At 39.9% G+C, this 26,928-nt stretch overlaps 3 protein-coding genes across 5 annotated transcripts; 2 read left to right on the top strand and 1 right to left on the bottom strand.

Annotated features, from left to right (window-relative positions):
• The first annotated feature begins 1,410 nt into the window (after window positions 1–1,410).
• mibp2 (muscle-specific beta 1 integrin binding protein 2) lies at window positions 1,411–4,044 on the top strand. Of its 2 annotated transcripts, XM_069174285.1 has the most exons (8): window positions 1,411–1,673; window positions 2,347–2,437; window positions 2,670–2,718; window positions 2,930–3,125; window positions 3,213–3,284; window positions 3,373–3,479; window positions 3,588–3,678; window positions 3,766–4,044. In XM_069174285.1, the coding sequence occupies exons 1-7, from the start codon at window positions 1,648–1,650 to the stop codon at window positions 3,671–3,673; spliced, it is 627 nt and encodes a 208-aa protein (XP_069030386.1). In that variant the 5' UTR covers window positions 1,411–1,647; the 3' UTR covers window positions 3,674–3,678; window positions 3,766–4,044. The 2 variants fall into 2 exon arrangements, with proteins under 2 accessions (XP_069030386.1, XP_069030387.1); XM_069174286.1 differs by lacking the exons at window positions 1,411–1,673; window positions 2,670–2,718.
• Window positions 4,045–10,298: 6,254 nt separating this feature from the next.
• Window positions 10,299–16,734, bottom strand: bloc1s6 (biogenesis of lysosomal organelles complex-1, subunit 6, pallidin). 2 transcript variants are annotated; one of them, XM_069173587.1, is made up of 6 exons: window positions 16,665–16,734; window positions 15,852–15,961; window positions 14,856–15,015; window positions 13,870–13,957; window positions 13,677–13,763; window positions 10,299–13,590 (listed from the first exon to the last, which is right to left on the bottom strand). In XM_069173587.1, exons 2-6 carry the CDS (start codon window positions 15,913–15,915, stop codon window positions 13,471–13,473), a joined length of 519 nt encoding a protein of 172 aa, XP_069029688.1. In that variant the 5' UTR covers window positions 15,916–15,961; window positions 16,665–16,734; the 3' UTR covers window positions 10,299–13,470. The 2 variants fall into 2 exon arrangements, with proteins under 2 accessions (XP_069029688.1, XP_069029687.1); XM_069173586.1 differs by lacking the exon at window positions 16,665–16,734 and adding an exon at window positions 16,178–16,264.
• Window positions 16,697–23,818, top strand: slc30a4 (solute carrier family 30 member 4). Its single transcript, XM_069173585.1, has 7 exons — window positions 16,697–17,099; window positions 18,192–18,338; window positions 19,859–20,012; window positions 20,289–20,529; window positions 20,980–21,085; window positions 21,165–21,299; window positions 22,238–23,818. The coding sequence occupies exons 1-7, from the start codon at window positions 16,697–16,699 to the stop codon at window positions 22,390–22,392; spliced, it is 1,341 nt and encodes a 446-aa protein (XP_069029686.1). The 3' UTR covers window positions 22,393–23,818.
• Window positions 23,819–26,928: the final 3,110 nt, after the last annotated feature.

Genomic DNA, 26,928 nt, shown 5'->3' with positions numbered 1-26,928 from the left:
GGAGATTTTTGTCACTGGGGATTTGTTTCTTTACCAAATTATTGCGTGAAAAGCATGATTAGGCCTATGGGATTAAGCTGTCACATTTTCACGGTAATGATATTTCCATTTTATCACATGCTAGTCGAATGAGAAGGCTACCTATTGTTCCAGTACACGGTCGAGCTTGAGGCTCCCTTTGATCCTGTTAAACATTCATCAGATTTAATGTTTGAATGTAAAAGCTTTTGTGCTGTGTATTATTGTAGACGTAAAGAAATTCAGGAAAATCTGAGTCTCATGGCTCCAAATTGGCAGAATGCAGCTGAGTCAAACTATGAATAGAAACCTTACAAGCTGAACTGAATTCCACACTTGGCGACTTCCTCTTCATATTTGAGGTTCTCGAGGGTGTAAACCCCAACATAGGCGATATTTTGGTGCAACCTCAGGAAACTGTGTCACGGTGTCGGTATGGAAATGTCTAAACAAAACAGAGAGGTCAACTGCAGGCTGGTGAAATGAACACCACAGTAATGTCAGTGTGTCAAGAAATGCTATCATTTGTGTCTCTGAGTCAGATACTGGTATGAACCGTTTTCTAATGCAGCAAGGACATATATGATGTGTATTATGAGTATCGCTATTAACATTGCTGATTGTTCTACATCTTTATTTTATATTCTATCTCATGATTATAAAGGTCTTTCCCATGCAAGTCCCAGGTGGCTTAAGGACATACGCGTGTGTGAGTAATGAGGTATTCTAGGACATGTATCAACAGTCTTTCTGCCACATTTTAAAGGTGATGTTAATGTTGATTATCATGGTGGTCAGATAAAAAGGGAATAATTTAGTGGAAAATGTTCATATGACTTGTGGCTGATGTAGCTGTGTTGTCATGGTGTAAAGTTGAATAAGTGGAGAAGTTTACCTCAGCTTTGACTCTTCCACTACTGGTTGGCAAATGCAATGCATCAAAAATATTTTTGAAATATGTCCCATTTTGCTTGATAAAGAATAGAAAATGCTCTATTCCCCCCCCCCCCCCCCCTACTTCTGCTGCCACAAATCACTCACTATATAAAAGTTTGTTAAAATTCAGTATTGGAAGGTACAAATAAGTAATATATATCAATATTTCAGTTGAAACTGGGTTTAATACTGATAAATAGTGATTAAAAACACTCAAAAGAGCCAAATACGAGGAACTGTAAAATTGCATTTTTTTTTTTTTTAATTTAATCTATTTATTTTTTAATTTATAGGGTTAAAAAGTTACATCATGACTTTAGGTTAAGCAGGGAGAGGAAGGGGACGGGGCTGCGGCTGCGGTAACGCTCGCTTATTGGTTGACCTTGGTGTGTCAGCCAGCTCGAGGTGTTTAAATAGCCAATCACGACGCTTCCTCTTCAGTATGTGTGGAAGCTGCAGCACGCTGAGGTCCTCTTTCGGTGAAAGACCGCGTCCGAGTGACAGCTCGTCTCTGCGCTAACCTTACCCACTCAAATCAAGTGCCATGGAGGAATCAAGTAGTTGACGTTTCCTGCTGCAACCTTTCTCTTTTTAAGCTTTCTTCCCGTCTGATCACCGTGCTCCCGACCCGGTTTATTGACGTTTTGACTTTTTGGGTTTTTTTTCCTCCACGAGCTCCGACCATCTGAAATCATGAAGTACATCATCGGCATCGGCGGGTGAGTTCCTCCGGATGAATGGCTCCGGAAGCTGAGCTAAGATACCCGGAGAACCTAACTACGAGGCCCCAAAAGCCTGGCACACGTGGGGAGATCGGTCAAGGCATATGCGAAATTGTTGCTTCCTTTTTTTTTTATTTTTATTTTTTATTTTTTTGCTGTACCGCTGTTGTAAATTTTCCGTAATACACATGTCATTGATTTTTTTTGATTTTGATTTTATACACTTTATTAATCCCCGAGGGGAAATTTCATCCATGTCCATCCACCAGGTTCTGTAAACACGAGCTAGTCATCTGGTTATTTATAAATAAAAGCTGTCAGTTACGAGCGTGTAATAGAGATTAGTAAACCCACTAGTTGACCCACCCTGTTTTTTATACAGTGGTGATATTCAACTCGAAAATCCATCAAATTATAATTTTTTTTAATTTTTTATTAAAGTGTAAACATTTCCTCTGGTGGGGGGTTGTGTATTCTTTCAAGTGTTTTTTTTTTGTGATCAATGGTAAAAAAAAAAGTGTAATGTGTGCATTTTGTAATGCTGCACAAACACTCCAGATAAAATATATATCTGTGCTGGTCTGCTCTATAATCTTGTGAGTTTGACACGTTTCTGTGTGGGTTGCTTCATCCATCATTAATTTCCTCTTTAACGCTCTGTTTCATGCAGCGTCACCAACGGAGGGAAAACAACCCTCACCAACCGGTTGATCAAGAACTTGCCCAACTGCTGTGTGGTACATCAGGATGACTTCTTCAAGGTGAGCCGCATACACACACACACACACACACGCCTCCCTTTTGTTTAACTTTTGGATTTAGTTAACGGAAGGTATTGCTCTTAGTAACTAACACAAGTCGGTGGGGTGTTACGCTTTGCCACTTGTGTTATAGCCACAGTTATGACCTAGTGTGTAACAACACTGTCAGAGCCTTCCAGAGTATAGCTCGAGTGGAATGTACCTGGGTACATCTTATCAATGTATGTTTCAGCCCCAAGATCAGATTGAAGTTGGTGAAGATGGCTTTAAGCAGTACGATGGTAAGCCTGGGTTTTTATGAAAGGGTTGGTGGTGTGTGTATGTATGCGTGTCTGTTTGTTTCTGTTTTGTGTGTTTGCTGCAGCTGTAACGGCGTGGTTGATTCTGTAATCTGCATGCAAAATAGACAAAATTGGACTCTGAACACGTTTCCCAGTTGCTCTTTGCAATTTTCTATACGCTTCTCTTTCTTCTTCCGTCCCTCCCGCCCAGTCATCACTGCTCTGGACATGGACGCCATGATGAGTACGATCTACGCATGGCTGGAGAACCCGGTGAAGTTTGAGAAGTCTCATGGCGTCAATAACACCCTGGACACTGATATCGTCCCAAAGTCTGACCACCAGGAGGAGGAGGAGGAGAAGACTCACATCCTTATTGTGGAGGGCTTCCTGCTTTACACCTACGGGTAAGAACTTGTAATTAACATCTCGGTTAAGTAATGTTCTCAATGTAAAAAAAATAAATGACACTAATAGTTCTTCTATCAATGCAGACCTTTGATCGACGTGCTGAACCATCGTTACTTTATTTCCATCCCATATGAAGAATGCAAAAAGAGGAGGTGGTAAGTGTTCAGACGCTGTTCTTCCCTGATGTTTGTTGTGCAGTCTGCTGTCTTGCTGCGTGATGTAATTGGTTCTGTGTCTCTGAAGCTCCAGGAACTACACGGTGCCAGACCCCCCCGGCCTGTTCGACGGCCACGTCTGGCCCATGTATCTGAAACACAAGAACATCATGGAGACATCACGTGTTGATGTTTGTAAGTTTGTTTCTTTTGTTTCTTTTTTTTTTTTTCACGCACACTTCCTCACTGTCATATCAAACAATCGAAGCGGATCATGCTGATTAACTGTGTTTGCAATTACAGTGCAGCTAGATGGAACCAAGTCAAAGGAACAACTGTTCAACTTTGTCTATGGCGACATCCTGAACAACTTCCAGAAGTCTGTCTAACAAAGGTACCAACATAATCTCATTGTACTGTTATTAAATCTTGTGATCTTTTTGTTAAATGTTTGTTACTGATTGTTTTTCCTGTCTTGCAGGTCACCTGATCGGCTAAAAGAAGCATATACATGTACCCTGCAAGCAGAAGACCGCCTTGCCTTAAGTTTCAACCTGGCAGCTCATTTAGCTGACTGCTACGACCTTTTATTTTTTTTGTATTTTGTAAATGTTCAACTGGCAGCATAAAATGCTGGCATGATTTTATATCAACCATATTTATTGCTTTGGTAAAGCTTACATTCAAAAGAGAGCTGATGGATTTGTTCACAGGATGGTTGCACTCAGTTGCCCATGTCAATAAATGATCCTCCTGAAAACTGTGCTTTTGTGATTACTCGAGGGAGATGATGCTTCCTCTCCAGCAGTTACGCGAAAGATATCTCGTGAAGTCCCCATTTGTAAATTGTAGGTTTCAATATAAATACAGTCCCCCCCCCCTTTCCAACTCTTGGAGCCTTGGTAGCTGCCAAGTTCGGCACGGCGAGCAGACAGCTTTCACTATCTTGCTTCCAGACAACAGTTGGTGTGAGTGATAAGTGGAATCACAAGGTTGAACCTTGTGACCATAAATTTTGAGGACAACACTTATCTAAATTCGGACACCCATGCGCCTGTTTCCTCAGAAGTGTTTCATGCAGAATAAACTACCTAAAGGGTCATTTTTACAGGACAGGCTTTATGTAACGCAAATCAGTAAGTAGAAAATACATAATTTACAGAATAGTATAACTGGCTTTACAGTGACATAATAGACCATAAAGTATATAAGTAATTAAAAAAATTATAATTTTTTTTTTAAATGGGTGTCCCACAACATTAAAAGCCTGGTATTCATTGGTTTGGGTACATGATCGCTGTAAACAGTGCCAGACTGCAGAGTTTCTGGGTGATCGCATCACTGGATGCAAACAGACCATCACTTGCTTGAAATGGAACAAATATGGTTGTTAAATTCCTGCATTAATCCCATTAATTTAATGAGGCTCTTAACCCCAGTTATTTTTGTGTAAATCCAAGATGCAGTTCTTGTAATTTTGTGGAATTAATACATGAAACACACCCAAAGAAATAAAAAAGAAACCTCTAGCAGAACACAATTTAAAGTGGTGTACTAAAACCTGAACCACAAGACAATAACAAAAACACAATTTAGCGTTAACTGAGTTTTGACTAGTATTTAGATATTTATACAAATGACGAGCTGCTTAAGAACACAGATAGCTATGTTTATATTAAAGGATTTAAAATTTCATATACTTTAATGTACTTTTTTTATTATGATTAAAGATTCAAAGTAAAATCCTATTTTGCCATCTGTTAGCAGTCCTGTTAAAAAGAAGAAAACAAGATCACAGTGAAAGAAATAACATGTTTGCATCCTTGCCATAGGATTTTTTTTTTTTTGCAAAGGACATTTAGAAAGTTTTGTAATGCTTTGAAACACTAGAAAGAGGTGCTGTGTCATATCTTTGCTTGTAAGATTATGCGAAAAAAGGTTTTAAAATAAAAAACACAAATCTTTACCAGGCTCTGAATTGCCACTATAATTCATTACATCTATATATAACTGTTGTGCATATATAGACAGAGCATTACTTATTATTACGGCTGATGAGACATAGGTTTACCATCCACAGAAGTCTGGAGCTACCTGAGTCATGGGTGTGCCAGGCCCCTCTGAGAGAGTGAAATCGGTTTCACTGTTATTTCCTCAGTCTGCTGTAAAAGCATACATTATGTAATGCAACTATAAGCATGTTTGGAAGTCGGTCAGGGGTGTATGTATGCCAGAAAAAAAAAAACCTCTTGGCCTGCATGTGAGAAGTTGTTTTTTTCCCCCCTTTTTATGCCTCTGCAGACAAGTTCATTCTGCTGTATGAACTGTTATAGTTACTGTTTAAAAGACCCCTTTCAATATGATATAGATTTATTTTAGTACAAAAAAAACCATCAGCGTATGCAATGATGACGATTATTCACCAACTTTTTAAACTTATATTTTTAGATGTAGTACTATGTTTTTCCATTTAGCAGTCACTGTTCCCGACTGCTCCATGTGTCACTGCAGTAAAACAAACTTCAGATGTTGATATTGCACGGCATGCAGTGAAGTCCGACATACAGAGAGCACGTGTTGTATTATTCACTGAGGAAAAATCAGCTCTTATGTGTTTCTCCGGTTCCAGACAGACTGCATGCTTAGTGACATCTCAAAGTCTCAAAGACACACAGTGAACATCTGTCTTAGAACATCTGTATATTGCATGTTTTTAATGCAACGGCATCGAATCCTGGGAGAAATATTAGGCTTTCAAACCCGTGTGCTTTAATCATTGTTTATTATGTTTTATTGTAATATATGGATGTTGGTGACCTGAAATGACTTCTCAGTATTTACTCCACCCATTTATGTTTTTAATACATTGCAACATACCTGCTCTGTGTCCTCACAGATTAATGTTCAGTCTGCCTCTACTACTATTTGTTTTGTACTGTGATTATTCAGTAGTTGCCTCTAAAACACAGCCACAAGCTAAACAAAATACAATTTATTTAGCATTAAACTCCAGAATAATAACCTTTGCTTGCTTTCATTAGATATAACTTCACTTTATAGACTGTTATATGAGTTGAGTGTGAATAGTTCAGACAAGTACATTGGGGGGGGGGGGGAGAGAAGCATGTGTGTGTGTGTGTGTGTGGGGGGGGGGGGGGATGGGGGGGAGAGATCTTATTACAATCTTACCCATCTTGGGAATTTCCAGCAGCCTACTTTAGTTTCAAGCAGGACAAACACCAACATACTTCAGTCCTTCTATTTACAATATAATTCTTTAGTTTGAACCAAGTATTTTTTTAAGACAGGGAGTTTTACTTTGTGGTCATTTTTGCAGTGATATTAAAAATTTAATGTTCGCTCTGACGCAGGTACTGTGTGTGCTCCCTCATACGGATCCACATTTTAACAGCAGTTCACAACATGCTTAACTCCGATGCCAAAAATCATTTTGAGCTGGTGTTAATATTCTCAAAGGGCAGCGAATTCATTTTAAAATGGGTGTTACTTCAAAAACTCTTCGAGCTATAGTCAGTTTATATTCAAATGTGAGATGAACAGTTATATAACTCCCTCCAACTGCTGCTGGCAAGGCCTGCCAGGAAAGAAAGAAAGTGTTTCAAATCTGCACTCCGGTACAGCTGCATGTTTTACTAGCTTCTACGTCTGCATTACTTTACTTTTCAGTGGCTTTCTTGGCTTTATGCAGCAATTTGATTGGCTAGTCAGGGACTACTCAACATATTAAAGGTAAAAACTGGTTAAAAACCATCATTTTTCAGTAAAGTGGGTCCATTGTTCATTTCATTTCATAGCAGCTGACACTTTTCCATTCATCCCAAGCTGTATTTATTTATTTTTACCTTATTTTATTTGTTTTTATGTAAATAGTCTGTGTGTGTGTGTGTGTGTGTGTGTGTGTGTGTGTGTGTGTGTGTGTGTGTGTGTGTGTGTGTGTGTGTGTGTGTGTGTGTGTGTGTGTGTGTGTGTGTGTGCATGTGTGTGTGTGTGTATTTATTCATTGCTCTTATTTATTTGTATTTTTTTTTAATAATAATTTGTATCTATCCTATTTTATGTTATGTTAGGTTATGTTAGGTTAGGTTAGGTAGTTACTTTATTAATCCCCGAGGGGAATTTTTTTTTGCTACAGCAGCATACAGGAAGCAATAGATAATAATAAATGTATATGTATTTGTAAATTTTGTCATATTGTGTGCACCTTTTTTGTGTTTTTATGCCGCTGTGACGACTAAATTTCCCCACTGTGGGATTAATTACATCTAAATATAAAATCTCATCTAATCTAGCCGATGCATTGTGAACTCCTTAAATAATAGAAAAGCTCTGTGGTGATAGAAGACATCTTCCTCTGACACCCATACAGCCTCCAGACTACAACAAACCCTACAGTTTTCTGAAACCACACTAACCACCACTCTAAGGGTTATGAGGGTTGCAGTACTGGATTTTACTGGATCTTGTTTGTGTATTTACAAGTTTGCCTGCTTCTCTGTCTGCATGGGTGTATGAGCGTCTGCGTCCCATCTCTTCCCCTGTGTCCTCACCTCTTACCACAGTGTGTCCAAACTGCAGAGGAAGAGACAGTCTGCGGTGGTCGGCTCAAATAGAGCACATAAACAATCCTATAAATCCTCCCCTTCAGACCTCTAACTCCATACAGTTAAGGTTTGGATTATCACATCTCAACCTCAAGCAGGTCAGACAGGACACGGTCGTGCGGCTGCAAACCGTCCTGGCAGCAGAGTGGACTGCTGCTCTCTGAAAACAATTTCTTTGTCTCACTCACAACTTTGCAATTCATCCTTTCACGTATTTCCAACCAACAGAAAAACAACGTGCACGCTCATTTAATCAAATCATCCTTTCCCTCCACCACAACTACACATGCTCTTCAAAGCCTCCCCTTCAGCCTACGACTTGTTTCTATATTTATCACTTTTACTGCAGTCTTTGAGGAGCCCATGAAACCAGCCATTCATGCCATAAACCCTTGAGTGACAATTGGGGTTGTTGTAAGGACTTGTTTTGAAAATGCATAGCAGTGAGCTTGGCCGGGTTGACGCTGCACCTGTGGGGGCTGAAGTGAAAACACCTACTGTGGTTCACCCACTCTGTCTGTGTTTACGCTGAGGGGAGCTAGACTTGGGAGAAATTATACCACAGTGCAGACACAACAAGACACTCAGTAACCCATACATGGCATCAAATTGTACACACCGCACCGCTGTTGCTGCAGCACATAGATGATAGTAGACGTATTTAGATCGAAGGATTTAATTAGAATGCTTTTAAAGTTTTTACTAAAATAAAGTTACGAAAGCAAAATAGCCCTTTTTGAAGCTTTAACAAAGGCTGCATTTGGTCTTTGTTATTGAATTATTACAACATTTACACATACTAATTTAAACTTAAAACCAAATCTTTACTTTATTGCCTATTTTTTTTTTTACATTTTAATATCTCTTTTGGATTTTGACAATTCAACAAAAACACAGTAAACAAATATAATCTTGCCATCTTTCTTTGAGAGGGACCTTGCATCAACATCTTTATTCTAGTTCAGTGGTGTCAGACTTTAATGTCGCGTATCCCTAAATTAATTTAATCAAATTCTATTTTATTTACTCTCATGTTTGTTTTTCTTGCATGACATTTTATAAGCTGATCATCAATCCATCTATCATCTACAGCTGCTTTATCCTGTACAGGGTCACAGGGGGCCTGGGTACACCTTGGACAGGTTGCCAATCCATCACCGGGCCAACACAGAGAGACAGACCACCATTCACCCTCACATTCACACCTGCGGGCAGTTTAGAATCAACCATTAACCTAACATGCATGGAGGCACAGGAAACTCTAAATTGATCATATGTTTTTTATATGACATCCTCATTTGTTAAACAACTGCAACCTATAACTGTCAGCTAAATGCTGTTGGCCAGGAAGTAACATCTCCCTGTGAAATATAGTGGAGTGGCATCATAGCATAAAAACAATCAAGAAAAACACACAAAAAAATTTGCTAGGATATTTGGTTCCTTTTCATCAATGTTTTGAGTTGAAACAAATTTAAAATGGGAAATTGTTGTTTTGGAAAGATGTGGTGGTTACATAGTAAACTGTTTTCCTAAATTTCAAACGTGTCCCATCTGTTGAGTCACAGAAACCTAATTGCTCATGCTCTCCATGTCCACTTAACCAGACTTGCGTATGTAGAGTTATATAAGACCCGGTTGACCTCATCCACTGTCACTTTGGTCAAAAACACCAGGGAGAGATATGTTTTCCAGAACCGTCGGTGCAGCTCTTCACATGGTGCTCAGCGTGCATAAATATTACCACACCGCTGAAATGGTAAAATCTGAGGGGAAATAATAATATGATGCAAGCGGGCCCAGTGTGGGCCCGAGGACCATATCCTGTTGTGGTGGGTCTGGGAGAGGCTTGGTGCTGCCAGTCTGAATCCGACCACAGCCTCCCACCCCTCAGCCATCTGAATCACTGTTTACTTAGACAGGAGGGCCGCCTTGCTACAACATCATCTGCTGCTGCTCCACGTCTGGTACTTGCCTGTGGCTTTGGTGAGGGCGGGTTTGTGTTTTCCCTGACGGCCAAGTTTCTAAAAGCAGAGGCAAGTTAAAACCAAATGCTTGGAGGCAACAGGGCCCAGCCTCGGAAACTGCTGCTTCTCAGAGCTGTCTACCTCTGAAGCCTCGCACGCCCCCTCCTTCTGCAGGAACACAGCCCTGTTCAAAGTAACAATTGATTAAGAGCAGATCCTGTCAGAGATTCAGCTGGTGAAATATTACTACACCACAGTATCAAAACAAAAACACTGGAGTAAAAGTTATTTTAAAGTGGATTACTGAATGAAAATAGAAACTTTAACATACAACTGAAAGTTCATGAAAAAGCCTGCTGTTGTCTGATTGTGAATTTGTTTATGAATGAGTGCTCACTTTCACTTTTTAAAGGTATTTTATTCACTTGTTTTGTTTTTTTCCCCCATGGTTGAAGATCGAAGGGCCACCCTAAACCTTTCATCGGCAGAACTCGATGTGCTCCCACATTTCATATATGAATTTGAATCGCCTAAAATCACCCAAATCCAGAAATGAAATGGGATTTGTACATGTCATGTTCATTTTATGGTGAAGGAAATACATGAAATAAGTGCCAGATGAACCAAAAGTACAGATAATTCTGAAGTGATTATATCATATTTTATAAATATCCTTTACTCTTTTGGACTTTTTGCTGACCCAATTTTAGTACTGTTGCAAAAGACATTCATAGACTGAGCCACTATATTTAGACATGCATGGAAAAAACAGAAAAACAACAACCAAAGTCAAAGTACTGAAAACTACATTCGAAGTCTGTGTGGTTTCTGCTTCACATCCATCAGTAAGGAGTCAGGTTGCCCCTCTCCCTGACCCGGGACCCCTCTGTGGCAACACTGGGGTGCAGTTTCCGCTCCAAGAAGGATTGGGCGGGGGTGGGCTGAGTCATATTGGTTTTGACCGAGTTTCCTGCTGTAGTAGTGAGTATAAAATTAGAGTTTTATGTGAAAAGGAAGGGGGTGGGACAGACACGTGGTGGTGTTGGGATAGAGAGGAATGTAACCTAATTTTCTGTCAACAAACTCCTGTTTGTATGTCTGGTATGTGACAATGGTATATGAAACGTATGTGGAAGGAGACCATGTTTGTTGACAGGCTAGTGTTGACCAAATTTTAGACTATTTAAAGTTTATGTGGGGACCGGGGAGTCCGACTTGGAAACAACTAGGACATGAGTCAGTAAACAAGATGAGTCCTGCTGTTCTCCTCTTTTAGCTTGTTACTTACAATCTGCTGCATTCACCTGGCAGCAAGTGTGGTCAGGTAGGATCAGGTAGGTAGCATAGAGTGAGGGTAGTAAAGGACTTGTTTACATCCTAAATATTCACTTGTGTGTGATACATGAAGGACAGAGACTCTGCAGATCTTCACAAAAATTTAAGATTAAGCAGAGATGTAACGTGGGTGAACTCACTAATTTGATCATCCTCTCTGCTTGTATCTGTGCTCGTAAATTATATCAGCTGGTGCAGAAATCTGCATAAACTCAGTCCTCCTACAGCACATTTGGCCATCACGGAGCCAGATCTGGTCAAATGAACTGGTCTTTGCTGACATCTGATGGACTAAGATGCTCTTTACAGTTCATATACAGTAGCCAGCCATCAAACATGTGGGACTAAAATGAGGAACACCGTGTAGACTGTTATAGGCATGAAGCCGTGACTCTTTCACACACCTATTTTCATAATTTAAAAGTCCCGTACGTTAAACTTCCCCTGTGTTGTATTTGCAGTCTTGATATCCAGCAGAAAATATGTTTGTGGTTCAAAGTATCAAAAAACATCTCAGTATAGTTTTACATCTCGTCACTTAAGCTTTTCTCTGGATCTCTACCAACAACACGCTGATTTTTATTAATGATATTAATAATCCTCTCTCCTGATTGGCTGACTCCTCTCTGGGCCCACACTCAGGTCAAACCCAGCTTTTCTTTGGTTTTATAGCTTGCCAACTCCACAATAGAAGGACCGCTTGGTGTTTTCTTCCAGATAAAAGGTTGGACAGTGGGCCATGCTTAAAATAGGCACACGACATAAGCACGAGTTTGTGACATCACAAACTAATGAAAGTCCAAATGGCACGGTTGCTCAATAGGGGCTGCATGCATTTCCTGGTAAAGTGAGCGTTTTGACACTTTTACATTTTTTTTTTTACATCGCAACTGGACCTTCTGTATAACTAATAAAAGAAATGTCAATCAAAATTTCTACAATATGGGACCTTTAAATGAGTGAAAAGTGATTCATACTCATCCCCACACAGTGTAAACTTAGAAACCAGAAAGAACTAAATGTGTCCATTTACTACAAACCATTTTGTGTTGCTTTTTTTTAATTAATTGTACAAACAGTGCAGTTCCAGGCATAACTAGTGCATAGAAGCATCTCTAAAGGTCTGTTAGAGAAATTTACAGATGATGTGGGCAAAGTTTGGTACGTATTATCATCCACTGTCATTTATTATCATTACATTATCTGGACCCCAGAAATGCAGCTAAATTTAGTGCAGAACTATTTGCTTTTAAACAACATTCAACACTAACAGGCCGTGAAGCCCAGCAACGACATATATTAATACTTTTTCTTTAACAAAAGACAGCAAATGCATTGACTCTCCCTGGCCATTGATGTGTGATGGCTGAAAAAGAGTCGTGGGGAAATTTCTGCCGTTTTCAGGGAAGTACACAAATTTGTGTCATCAAAGGTTGATAGTGGGCAGTACCAGCATTTCATGATTTAGTCCATGTCTTTGGTTTGTGGCGATATTGGCAATATCACATAGGTTCATACCAGAGGTTTTGCAGGTTTCAGCCCATTTACACACATACACTTTCTGTTAAGTGAACCATTTTCCAAAGCATATTACAGTTTTAAACATTTTTGAATTTGCTTTTCTTTAACTGCGGACAGATTTCCTTCGATAAACACTGCTTCAAACTTTCAAATTTCTAAATTCTAGTCTCTTCCAAGTTTGTTTCCTAATTCAGGGTGAGTATAAAGATGGTGAGTGTCTCCATTGAAATTAAGAAACAGCAGGAGTCAAGCTACTAGTTAACAACTAACAGCCCCAAAGTCAAACAGGTTTTGCAGAAAATTCAAGACAAACTCAAAGATATGTTTGAAGCCAATCTCAGTGCAATTATAACCACTTCACATGCTTCCTTCCAGCACGTTTGATTGCACAAACTGTCCTCCAACACCCTTTAGAAAGGTCAATAGCTAATAGCTGGTAAACCTGGACTCAAATTTATTTCTGACACCACAATTTCAATTATCACATCAACCTGTCTGGGTCAGGAATAGAGCGCTGTAAAAATAATGCCTACTTTTCCTGTCCAAACTTTGGTGTTGTGCAATATTTCAAAGCAAACTTGTCAAATAAAGGCAAACGTACTGAAAAAAGAAAAGTGTGCACTTTGGAAAATGGTCAGCAGTGAAGTGACGTATAGTTGATTGATGTGTAATAAACAGACTAAAGCATGCCAAACCACCCGAACGGTCCTTTAATAGAGCGGACATATTCATATTCGTATCCTATGTTCTTTTAGCAGGTTTGGCAATGAGCTGCCTTTCTCTCTCGAGCTCCTTCTCACGCTGCTGCTCCTTCTCCAGCGCCTCCTTCTGCTTCTGCTGCTGCAGCTTCAACGCTCTTTTCTGAGACAAAACAAAATTCAATCAGTGTATGGCTCTTTTAACTGGCTTCCATTTCATATTTTTCCCTTGACTGACATAACAGATACCTTTAGTTTAGTTGTCTTTTCATGCAGCATAATCATCTCTTTCCTTATGTTCACCAATTTATTGTGGTAAACCTTCGCCTCTGTAAACTGGAGACAACAAACGGCATTAGAAATGGTTCCTGTTGGCTGCATCAGAGAGCAGAAACACAAGTAGCGTGACTATGAGTGAGATTATACACAAGTCCAAACATACCAGAGAATTGAGGTCCAGTAAGGCGTTACATTCTCTGAACTTGGTGACTTCCTGGTCCAGCGTGTCCAACAATATCAGCTGATTTTGTCTGGTTGAGACAAAAATGAGAGAAAAGAAAGAAATGTGAAAGAAAATACCTTGTGTTTATGGACATCTACTGAATATTCAACACCAAAACTACAGGCAGAGTCAACAGGTGGAAAACATTATTACAAACATCCTGTTTGGAAGTGTCACAGACTTTTCCATGTTTGTGAAGTTTACAGCTTACACGAGCTAATATGCATGAGTGAATTCCAGTATGTGAACATTTATATAACCACTGGCAGACTACGAGCATCCAGTTCTGATTCACGTGTGATTACCTGGGCCTCACGTGACACTTGGTCTTTGTATGTCGATGCGCTTGCGTGTGAATCATTTAAAGGCAAAAGCAGCCTGTTGTTGAAGATGTCTTGCACGTTATTATTTACTTTTGTATTTATTTACCCATTAAAAGACTGGATCTTTACTGCTTCCTTTTTATCTGCTTTACCCAAAGATACACGAGACCATCCTCAACAACTCAAGAGGACAATTTACAAGAAACTTCGCACTTCAGTCAGATTCTCTTCGTACCTTGGTTGTCCTCACTTATATAAATCAATCAGTTCCTTGATCAGCAACAAGGAAAACCTTCATGAGTATTCAAGTCCACTCAGAGTGGATTCCCCTGGCTGAATGTATCAGTACAAACGAAACCTGTGAAGAACAAACTTATCAATTAAATCCACTTATTCAAATCTTTACTTGGAATAAAACCGGCCAAACCTGCCTCGGCTGCCACGCCATTTGATTACTTTACAGTTTCCTTCCTGGAGCAAGACTGGATGAGACCGTGCTTAAAACGTTGTGGTGCCATGACACTGGTGAAATGAATATTGTAAAGTACCGCAGTACCTCTAAAGTGTTAACCCTCGGGTGCAAAAGAGCATACAAATACTCACGTGAGCTCTTGGAGGGTTCGTTTAGAGTTCTGCAGATCTGGTAGGTAGTGAGCGAGTAATCCCTCTGTGAGTTTGTCCACTGCTTTCTTGTCCACATACACATTCTCTACCGGTGCTGAGCTCTCCTGATGTAGTGAGTCCTGCTGTGCCAACTCAAGATCTGTCAAATATTAAAGAAAATCCCCTCAATAAATTACCTAGCTGATAGTTTCATAAAGATCTTAACTCAGGTGTATCCCTGACATACCTGAAGTCTGATAGGCTACCTTTCACCTCTGCTGACGCCTGAGATGCAAGATTGCTTTGTTTTTGAGTGATCAAGATTGGGTCCCATTTTTGACATTAATACGTGCTGAAAGCTGAACTGAAGACACTTTACAACCCATCTTATATTTTGGTTTTCAAATATTTTACCAATATTAGTTTACCAATATTTGCTTTTTTTACCTTCAAGTGGGTTTTTAAATAGTTTACCTACCATTATAACACTTTGGTGCTGAACCTAAAACCATTAGTTTCACTATAAGCTTTGTTTTACCAATGCTTGGTGAATTTTGTTTTTACAAATATTTTTAAATAAATATTGTTTTGATAATAGTTCCAAATTCTGTGAAAATGGCATCATTTTAGTGAAATAACCACAAACCACCGCTACCGCAGCACCTAAGGCCTCCAGAAACTCTGTTTTTATTAGTTTATTTAGCTTAAGAAATGAAACATTCAGTTTATCAGTGAAATTAAAAATCACCACATTTGGAGATACATGTTTCTCACTGGAAAAGTAGCTAAAGCTGTCAGACAAATGAAGTGAAGTAAAAAGATTTGCCCCTGAGTGGAAGCAAAGAGTTGGATAACATTAATTAAAGTACTTGAGTAAATGTACTTAGTTACATCCCGCCACTGACTGTTATGAGCTGCCATGCGAAGACCTGCAGCAGCTGATCTACAGTGAAGTTCAGGTGCAGACAGCAGAGAAGCAGGCAAGTGTAAACACACCTTCACCGTGCGGAAGTTCACGCTGGGACGAAGGTCCTTCATCGTCCATCTCCTCTCCCTCCATATGACTCTGTCGACCCAGTCTGCTTTTTGTTTTTTTGTTTTTATACCTACAACAGAGCCACCAAGCAATCAGACAGTTGTATCACAGTTTCATCACATAGAAATGATCAGCTGAACGACTCCCTCCGGGTCAGTTACAGTTAGCTAATCCAAAACACCAGGTATCCGAGCCAGTCCAGCTAGCTCGCTGAGCAAGCTTCATAATGAAAACAGCGTGACACGCGAGCGCCCACTTGAGTCATCACCTCGGTCAGCAATCTTACCTGCTTCTTCGGTATCTACTTCACTAGAAACTGTGGGCGCGATGAGTTAAGTTGACAAAGACAGACGAGACATCGGAAAGATTTTGGTTTTTCTTTTCTTTTTGCTAAGCCTGAGAGAGAGAGAAAAAAAAAAACCGAAAAAAAACAAAACACAACGTCATGTGACTCCGGCGTCACCACGTCACTGCATGACGACGTCCCCTCCCTCAAACCTTGTTGGCGTTACATCCCTCCGGTGCTAAGACAGGACTCCGCTGCCCGCAAAAAAATCCGGTTTTTATCATGACGCTTTTGAATTTGACAACGGACTAAGTTGGTACGAGCGACGGAGCACACGCGTCGGTAAGTTCCGACTCCAGGTGCTGAGATGGAGTAGAAAATGCCGTCCAGCTGCTGACCCCCCCCCCAAACAAAAAAAAAAAAAAAAAAAAAAAAAAAAAAAAAAAAAAAAAAAAAAAAAACAACAACAACCGTGAATGATTACTACCTCGGTCGTCCCGGATAATACTTAAATCGAAGATGTCGGGTGGGAACCTGTTCAGCAAGATGCGGTCCGCCTTCAGGAGGGAGCCCAGCGGCTGGGACTTGAGCGACACGGCGCCCTTCGACCTCTCCGACGACCTGGTGGAGGACGAGGCGCCCAAGTTCAACAAGCTGAAGGTGGTGGTCTCCGGCGAGATGTCGGACTACTCCGCCGGAGCTCCGTCCAACGGCGTGACCGTGAACACGCTGGTGGTGGCGGCGGCGGACGACGACGACTCCCTGCTCGACTCTTCTTCCAGCCTGGGCAGCCCGGGGTTAAATATGGACCCGTGTGACAACTGCACCAAGAAGAGGGAGAAGATCAAGCACAGGAGAGTGATGAAGAGGCTTGTCATCGCAGCGTTGTTGTATTTTATTTTCATGACAGGTGAAATAATAGGTGAGTATTTCCAGCCTGAACCTTTTTTTTTTTTTTTTTTTTTTTTTTTGTTATATATTAAACTGCTGGTCAATCAGTGACTTGTCATCACAGGACATTTTATAACTACCCTGTCAAAGAGAGGTGGAAAACAAACAGGAAAACCGGAAAAGCCTTTGTGGATCGGGACTGTTTACACAACAAACAAACGGAGATGCCTTCAATATTCAAACGTTCAAAAATCCCAGAGAAACAAACACACCTCACTGAAAACACGAGCAGTCTCAACAAAAATAAGAAAGGAGAAGTATCTTGTTTCAGAGCTTTTGTACTTGATTCAATTAGCATCTGAAAAAGTTGTTAGTCTTATCAAAGGCATCAGCTGCTTCTCCCTCCAGTCCTACATCCAGATCATAGACTGCAGTGGGCGTCAGTCAGTCTGGAAGGCCTCAGTGATTGATTGTACGTGTACAACCATCTTTTCAGGCGTGTTGCAGCAGCTTTAAAACCTGCGTTGCTTACTTTCTTGTGCCAAACATTCAGCACAAAAGTGCTGCTGTTGTAGTTTTTAAAAAATTTTTTTTTATTAATGCTCCGATAATGCATTTTCTGGTTAAAAATGATTATTCCAGAAAGAAAATCTTGGTGCAAATAAATGACTACTGTTGTGAAAGTCATTAGGTTTACATGGGCGAGACTTTTGTTTTGCAGCCCATATTTTCTTTCCCGTGAGATAAAGGGCTTTTGTTTTCTTCGTGAGTGACGGTTATCTACACTGTTATAAAACAGTGTTGGCTTGTTTTTGTTAATAGCGTGTGACGGTTCACCTTTTTATTGGATTTTATTCTCCCACCGGAACTTTAGACTGCGCTTTATTTTTTACTTGAAATTTGTATGTATCAAATAGATTATACAAAACAACAAGAAAAGAAATGTAAACACTCACAATGTCCACTCTTTCCTTTGTTGTGGATGTATATCTTCAGGGAGCCCAAAACCCACCTAAACATGTATTTTTGTTTTAAAAGTGACGTTCAAAAATTTGCTCTGATAAATCTAAAATGCATTCGTCATATGTCATTTTCATGGTTCACATTTTCTTTTTGCCTTCAGGTGGTTATGTGTCAAACAGTTTAGCCATCATGACGGATGCTGTGCACATGTTGACAGACGTGGTGGGCATTTTGTTTTCTCTGCTGGCCCTGTGGCTTTCCACTAAGCCACCTACCAAGAGATACACCTTTGGGCTGTATCGCCTCGGTGAGTTACAAAAGCACTCGCACTTCCTTTTTTTTTTTTTTTTTTACTTCCCTATCTGCCCGCTTGTGTTTGGTGGAAAGAAAACAGATACACGTCGGTCGGATGAAAATGAATCACTTTCAGAAAAGAAAGTGTTCATCCAGCAGTCCTGAGGACAGATCAGATTCCAGACGGGATACATTTCAACATTAAAAATACAGATTATTGAAAATTGTCACAGAAACTGGTCAATTTAACTGTTAACAGTTTGAATATTTAGCATTTTATCACAAACTATAAGAATGTAAAGATGTATACGTCTACAAAACACTACCCCTTTCTTAAATTATTACGATCTCCAACGCTGTTTTCAAATATCTGAAGTCACACATGGAGATCATTACTTCAACTCAAACATACTACAAACCGTCTCAATGTAGTTCACTTCCTGTTTTTATCTTGTCTATGGAGCTCTACTGACAAAAAAGGTTGTTTTGTTTTCTGTGTCTTTAAGACACACTGATATCAACGACCTTCCTTACCCTCGGTGTGATATAAAACCTGGCAGGAAATCTGCTTTACAATCTTCTTTATGTCTTCATATTTAAATCTTACCAGGCCAAGATATTTGTCTTCTTTGTCTTTTTTCTTTCTTTTAATGAGGAGTTCAGGCTTAGGTCCTTGTCAAGATGTCAAGTTGTGGTTTCTGGTTGCTCTCAAGAAACTGTTTGGTAGTGTGTCATCATCAAACAGATTCATGTTGGAACAGGAAGCTGCCCAGCCACAAAACACCAACATATCCAGTAAATGCAAAATTGTGGGAACCTCTGGATCATTTTTCATAGACAAGATAGTCTTTCATCTTTTTCATACTTAATGTGTAATTATGCAAAACTGTATCATGGTGGTTCAAAAGTTTGTGTGTCCACATTGTACAATTGTCTGCATATTCTCCCTCTTAATAAGTTCCGATAAAACGAGATGAAATGAAACCACACGAGGACATAAATATATAGAGAAGTAAAGAAGGAAAAGGAGTGGCAGGGTACGAAAGAGGAACAATATCTCAGTGTTGTAAAACAATGTTGTCCATAAATTGAATAAGACATTTATGCATTAAAAAAAATCATTTATGTAAATAGACATCAAGGCAGAGTCCAAACATTTATTCCTACGGGAGTTATAAATCAAAAATATATATGATCAGAAACAAACAGGACATAGTACAGAGACTGAGATACATTTGTTTGAGGCTAAACAAGGTGACAGAACAAATTTCAGTTTTCAAGTATGCATTGTAATGATTCAACTTTAATAGATAGGATCATTTAAAATGTTAGCTTGAATTATCAGATTGGCCCATTACTTAACACAAGCATGCTGGTCACTCCTTTAATAAAGCTTCATATACCGGTAGATATTTTTTTTTTTACCCTGTTCATCATTATTCTTCCTGTCTAGGTTTTTCTCACAGCTGCTATTTTCATTGTTCTGAATATTGCTTTGTATTAATAACTGATTGGGGGGGCTTCCTGGTCTAGAGGTGGTATCGGTGGTCCTCAGTGTGATGCTCATCTACATCCTGACGGCCGTACTGCTCTACGAGGCGGTTCAGAGGACGGTACACCAAGACTTCAACATAGATGGAGACGTGATGCTCATCACTGCAGCTGTGGGGGTGGCTCTTAACCTCATGTGAGTGAAACCTCTCTGTTGCGGAGGAAAATGTTGAACGTTTTACAAAACAAGAACTGCAGAGCAGCAACATGACAAGAGAGTATCAGCAAAAACTGAGCAGTTCGGTCCAAAGCACGGTAAACTGTGCTTAATAGCTTCAGGGTACTGATCCTCAGTGTGTAATGGCTAATCACAGTCTGTAGGTAGATTCACTTCAACTGTCATATCAGTTGGACAAAATCTTTTGAATGTTAATAAATCTCTCCTGTTTGTGTTTTTCCCTCATGATTTCAGAATGGGTTTCTTGTTAAACCAAGGCGGTCACCTGCACTCACACGGCCACGGTCACAGCCACGGCCACGGCCACGGCCACTCTCACGGCTCTGCAGCTGCTTCCAGTTCACAGTCAGCCAGGTCAGGTCAGCAGCAGAGGTCGCACGGCAGCCTCGCTGTGAGAGCGGCCTTCATCCACGCTTTGGGAGATCTCCTCCAGAGTGTCGGGGTGCTCATAGCTGCCTACGTTGTCCGGTTCAAGGTACCCTGCTTTTTCAAATGACCGTTTTCCATGCATGTTAACAATGAACACTTTTAATGATCCAGGAGCATTTGTTTAGGAAACATGACATCTCTTTCAGTAGACAATGAACAATTTAGTTGTAATTGATGCTTATTTACCAAAGAAAACGCAAGTGTTGACTTTGCCGTCATCCTTATCTGACTCTGAAACTCTGCAGTGATGTTTATCAAACACTGATTTACCATTTAGAAACATTTTAACTTATTAAGAAACATCAACAGCTTGTTCCACAGAGGTTAAACACATTGAACTTAGTCTCCAGTACCTTGTTGAACATTTGTACCTTGAATTTTCCAGTCAATGCTTGACAAATATCTGCATTGGTAGAATTATAGTCACTGATTGTGTTTGAAGAAATGAAAACAACTTGACACGCAGCAGATCTGATGTCACCTTCTGACTTGACAGCCGGAGTTCAAGCTGGCAGACCCCATCTGTACCTACATCTTCTCCGTTCTGGTTCTCTTCACCACATTCCGCATCATACGAGACACAATAGTCATCGTGCTGGAGGGTGAGTCCGGTTATGTTGTTGAGTGTCGGGTGTATGGTTTGAGCACCGTAATGACGCCGTTTTGATCTCCCCGCACCAGGTGTTCCCAGGCACCTGGACACTCAGCGAATCAAAGAGGACCTCCTGACGCTGGAGGACGTCCAATCGGTCGATGAGCTGAACGTCTGGGCGCTGACAGCTGACAAGACTGCAGCGCTAGTGCATCTGCAGCTCAGTGAGTAGCTACACGACATCAGTGCGCTCAGTAAGGAGGACGGATTCAACAGATTGTCAGAGGAAACATATCAGGGTTGTGGCTGAGCTGCTTTCTGGCTCAACCACTTTGATTTCGATAGTTCACAGAGTTGGTTTGACAGCGTATTCGATGTCGCAGATCTGTACGTTTTTATCCGTCTAGTTTTGATCTTTGTTTTTGTTTTTTTTATATAGTACCTTTTGTGCAAGGTTTCAATACAAGATGCCTTATAATACGATGAACACAAATTGTGGGTAATAGTTAATCAGCTTCTTGAACAACTCAGAAAACAAAACTACACAAAAAAAACATTTTTGATATATATATATATATATATATTTTTTTAATGAATTAGCTGACATTCAAAAAAATTTATGTCACTCACATGCGTCTGCATCAATATCATATCGTGTCAGTATGAAATGTCTAAGGATGTTGATATTTTTTAGATTTTTTTTTCGGAAAAAAAAAAGACATTTATACGTGTCCTTGCAGGGCTGCACAAGTGGAAGTAATGACGTCAACGATGAGTCATTCAAGTGTTGAGGGAAACTAATTATACGTAAATCGCCCAGTTGCAAGGCTACGAGTAAACAGAGTTAATGGGGAAAATAATAACACCTGCACACTCACAGCAGGACACACAAATGCCTTCTTCATGACTGTTTCATTAAGTGTCCCAGCAAATCCTTACGGTGAGTCAGCCAGGGCAACCACGTTTAGTACGTCACCCGTCTTTCTATGAGTTCTGTTTAATTCTCTGAGGCAAAGTCTGCTGCAGAAATGCGGACTTACGTAAAGGGCGCTTAAACCTTCGCTGACTTAATGGGAACGCACCCTAAACTCTGTGAATCCACGAGGGTGGGCAATGGGACTGGGAGTTTGATTCCCATTCAAATGCACCTTTGTGTTCACAGCGCCCTCTAGCGCTGACAACTGGGAGGACGTCCAGGCGCAGGCCCGCCACCTGCTGCTCCACACCTACGGCCTCAGCAGGTGCACAGTGCAGGTCCAGACACACAGGCTGAGGGTGGTGCGCAATTGTGCACAATGCCAGCAGTCCAGCGCCTAAAGAGAGACTCGCACCTGACTTCCACAGCTCTTTTCATGGAGCCGGCGAGGGGCCTGTCTGTAGTGCCATAGCAGGAGCCACAGCATTACGGATGTAATTGGAAAAGAGAGGTGCCAAAGGACAGTCGGCGGGATAACAACAAACGTACATTTCTGATTAAAAGGAGAACTGCAGCCTCCAGGGTACGTGATGACCTCATGCTTGCAAAGCTTTTGGAACGGAAGTTGAATGCTTCAGCCTTGAAGAATGAAAAAAAACTTGCCCTTAATTCACCATTAAAGCCTATTACAACAGGTAACTTTTCTTTTCTTTTATATTTTACAGTTTGATTTATCACAGCCGATGTTTTGTCACAAGATGTAAATTTTACTTTTTGTCACTTGGTGTGAGAAATGAATGCTAAGATTTTATTATTTGACAAAGGATGTCAGCAAATGAAAACGTACCTCATTTAATTTGATAATAACTGATCACAGAGCACATAAGCTGTAGTCCTCACTGCTGGCAGAGGCAAAAAAAAAAACTCTATTGTTGTACTCGACATCACATCTTATCAAATGCACCTAATCATTAATACTTTTCCGCCAAAATCTGTTGTCGGGGCAGATTTTTAAAAGTGAAAACAACTGGGGGTATTATTAAGGTACTTTATCGTGGCTGCACTCACCAACACTAAAAATGACTTGACATTTTTCACACTCACATTTTGTTCTAGCATGTTTCTGAATTATTTGAGGCGAGCAGGCAACTGACAATCAAAGTGTGGCCGACTTTGAACGAGAACGCTACAGTGGATTCATCTTTACACTCTATACTCTGCTTTCTTTTTCACATCATTAACTGGCAGTATAATAATGCAGACCGATCTGCTTTCAGTATTTCAGCAGTGTTGCAGCGTTTTCACAGAGGAGTGAGTTGAAACTCGCCAGTTACGGCGTTAATAATGTTTTCTCAAGTGTTTAAAAGGTTTTGCGGGGTTTATGGGGAAACCTCACCTCATCTCTAATATTAATCATCAAGGGAAATCAGGAACTGGATCACTGTTTTTGTTTGTAATAAACTGTTCAAACTTTAATTGTCATGCTATTTTGTGTCTATAATCTGGTGCTCAAATAATCAAATGAATTATGTTTACTGAATTAGTTGCCTTTGCAGACTCATCTCCATCCATATTCTGTGTTATTAATCGTGAGACTGCTTCTATTTAAACTTCAAATTAAAGGTTTTACACCTAAAAAAATCCCAACAGTATTTCCTAATATTAATGCAAATTCAAGACGCATAAAAGAAGTCTAAACACAGAATTTTAAATTGTAAATGCAGGCCATGAGCTTGTGCATGTGTTTACTATCACCTGTCAACACTAGGTGGTGCACTTCTACAATGAATCTTTCCCAATGCAATAAAACTGGCTTAAAATCATAAACTGTGTGATCGGTGCACAAGTTTGGAGATTAAATCTTTCTTTATGTAGAAGCATGTATTTTATTTGCAGCATGCAAATTGAAAAACGAGTTTATTAACATGGTAGAAATTGGTGAATTAGTCCTTTTAATATGCCGCTACATAGTGAGTGTTTGATGATAATTATTTTGTGTTAAATAGGTAAAAATAGTAAACTCATACTTTTGTAATGCAGCGTACTGTATGGATTTTAATATTGACTATTTAATGCTTTTCACACAGAACAAGCTTAATGTTTGAAATGTAGACGTATCATCGGTTTATGATTAACAACATGACTAAAGTGGGAGTGTTTCCGTTTCCAGGCAATAGTTACGTTATCAGGAAACCACTGAACCAAACACAGTCACCTCTGTTTGTCCCACAGAGGTGATGACCGTTTACAGCCTGCACATCCGCCCCGCCCGCCTCACTTCAGAGTACTATAAAACACTCGTGTTTCCTCTCAGTCATAACATGTCTGAATTTACTGTTTTACAGACCACCAGACACAGAAGTCAATTCAGGTTAGATTTCTATAAAGCGCATTTATAGCCACCAAGTGTAAGATAACCAAAGTGCTGCAAAACATCAGACAGAATTCAAACAAATCAGATTTGAAACAATCAACCGACTTTGAGTAAATTAAGAACAATATGAAGCCAAAACAAACCATGGATATACACGAGCAGTAATTAATAATAATAATAATAATAATAATAAAAAAGAAATTAAAATTTGGGTCTGGTCTTGAAAAAAAATAGAGATAACAAATATGTTTTTACTCATGATTTGAATACTGGTAGAGTAGTTAATGACCCAAACCGAAGGGGGAACCAACTCATCAACCTTAAGTGTTCATCTGGATCGAGGAACCACCAGAAGCTGCTGGTCCAGTGACCTCAGCAGGCGACAAGGGGTGCAACGGCTCAGGCACGCAAGAGAGGGCTTCCCGATTTAGTAAAACGTTAAAATGAATCCGAAACCGAAGAATGACAGGATATGTGAAATGTTCTTACACTCTTTTCAAGCATTAAAATGTCCCACTGATAAACGCGGGGAGTTCCATCTCTCACTGAGTGAGAAGCTCCTGCTTTACATGCCGGTCACATGATCTGTGGTGTTTTTACATCTGTGATACAGCACACGTACACAAGTTCCACTGCACGCGCGCACACACACACACACACACACACACACACACACACACACACACACAACACTATATCCTTCCTCTTCTCATTGTTTCCCAAAATAATCTTACTTTGATTAGTGAAATTATATTGTGACTGTAGCATGCGCCCTCTGCCTTTGCAGTATGTTTGAACACATAATACATGCTCATAATCGTTCACAGTATGTTTGAACACAACATACATAATACATGCTCATAATCGTTCACAGTATGTTTGAACACATAATACATGCTCATAATCGTTCACAGTATGTTTGAACACATAATACATGTTCATAATCGTTCACAGTATGTTTGAACACATAATACATGTTCATAATCGTTCACAGTATGTTTGAACACATAATACATGTTCATAATCGTTCACAGTATGTTTGAACACATAATACATGTTCATAATCGTTCACAGTATGTTTGAACACATAATACATGCTCATAATCGTTCACAGTATGTTTGAACACATAATACATGTTCATAATCGTTCACAGTATGTTTGAACACATAATACATGTTCATAATCATTCACAGTATGTTTGAACACAACATACATAATACATGTTCATAATCATTCACAGTATGTTTGAACACATAATACATGCTCATAATCGTTCACAGAATGTTTTGTTTACATTCTCCAAAGCTATAAAACTTGACTGGTAAGTTATTTATAAAGCATTTAAGAAAACAGAACGACAGGCAGCAACAAGGAAGTAAATGTTTTAACTTCAGGAACACTCCTCATTGAAGTGAATGTAGCCTAAAACCCAACATGTAAGTGAAACCAAACGAGCAATTCAAGCAGATCAGGAAACAAAACCTCTGCCTGGCCTTCTCTTTGTCTTTCACACCCTTTGTTAATAAGTCATGAGAAATCCATTCAGTGCGCTGGTGAAGCTCAGCAGGCCGTGTGTAGCAGACAGCAGCAGGTTTCTGCTCTCCTCTCATATATGAGACGAGCTTTAAGAGGATTGTCTGTTATTATGAAAAACAATGGGAGCATTGAATGCCCACATGGCCATAAACTAAACATACGAGTGCATTTCCCAGTTGCTTGGATGTCAGTAATGACTTTACAGCTGAACTCGCTGACATCACCTCAACCTTCTCTTGTCTGCAAACAAACACTGACTCCATCTTTTAAATAAAATGTGGAGAGAATGATAAAGGATTACAGGCTGGGGTTTCACCTCTTCACCTCGTAAACTGACAAAACAATCACTCCTAAAGGGCCATTTCGTAGCTGCTCCGGAGCTTTCAACCCTGGCATCTTCATCCACGGAGGGAGTTTTATCTCTTGTCGTGGATTAGATTTGCTCAGATGACAAATGCTTGTAAATGTACACACACATATACAATTACATTATAACAGTTTAGCTGACAGTTAAATGCTGAAATCAGGTGATGCGATAAAAAGCCGTACAGCTGCTGCTCAATGGACTTCAAAGTGGAAACAGTTTTGACAGATAACTGATTTAAAAGCATTAGACTTTATTTCCATGACAGACAGTTTGACTTGTCATTGCAGTAAAGGACGGGTGGATCTAATAACAGTCATAATGTATCTAGGTGTACCTTTTCCAAGGAACTGCTGCTGGACTAATTCTTAACCAGGCGGCTCCAAAGACTTTCAAAAAGCTCATTGGTGGATTCTGTCTCCTTTGACTGGCTGTTTAAAATAACTGGTTGCTGCAGTTACCTTCATATTTAAAGTACAGATGTTGTGACCTGTAGGTGTAAATAATAAAAAATAATGATGGCTGTATTCCATTTAGGTTCCTGGCATTGCTGCCTCACTGTCACACTTAATTGCAATGGATCCATGGTTAATGTTATCAATAACACATGTTATTGTGGTTTTCCTATTCTAATGAGTCAAAATGACTGATGTAAAAAATGC

Source organism: Embiotoca jacksoni, unplaced genomic scaffold, assembly GCF_022577435.1.
Source record: "Embiotoca jacksoni isolate LCO1_2020_lvr unplaced genomic scaffold, fEmbJac1.0.p SCAF_6, whole genome shotgun sequence".
Classification (NCBI taxonomy): Eukaryota; Metazoa; Chordata; class Actinopteri; family Embiotocidae; genus Embiotoca; species Embiotoca jacksoni.
Note: the sequence above shows the minus strand (reverse complement) of the source record. Positions and strands in the feature narration are given on the sequence as shown.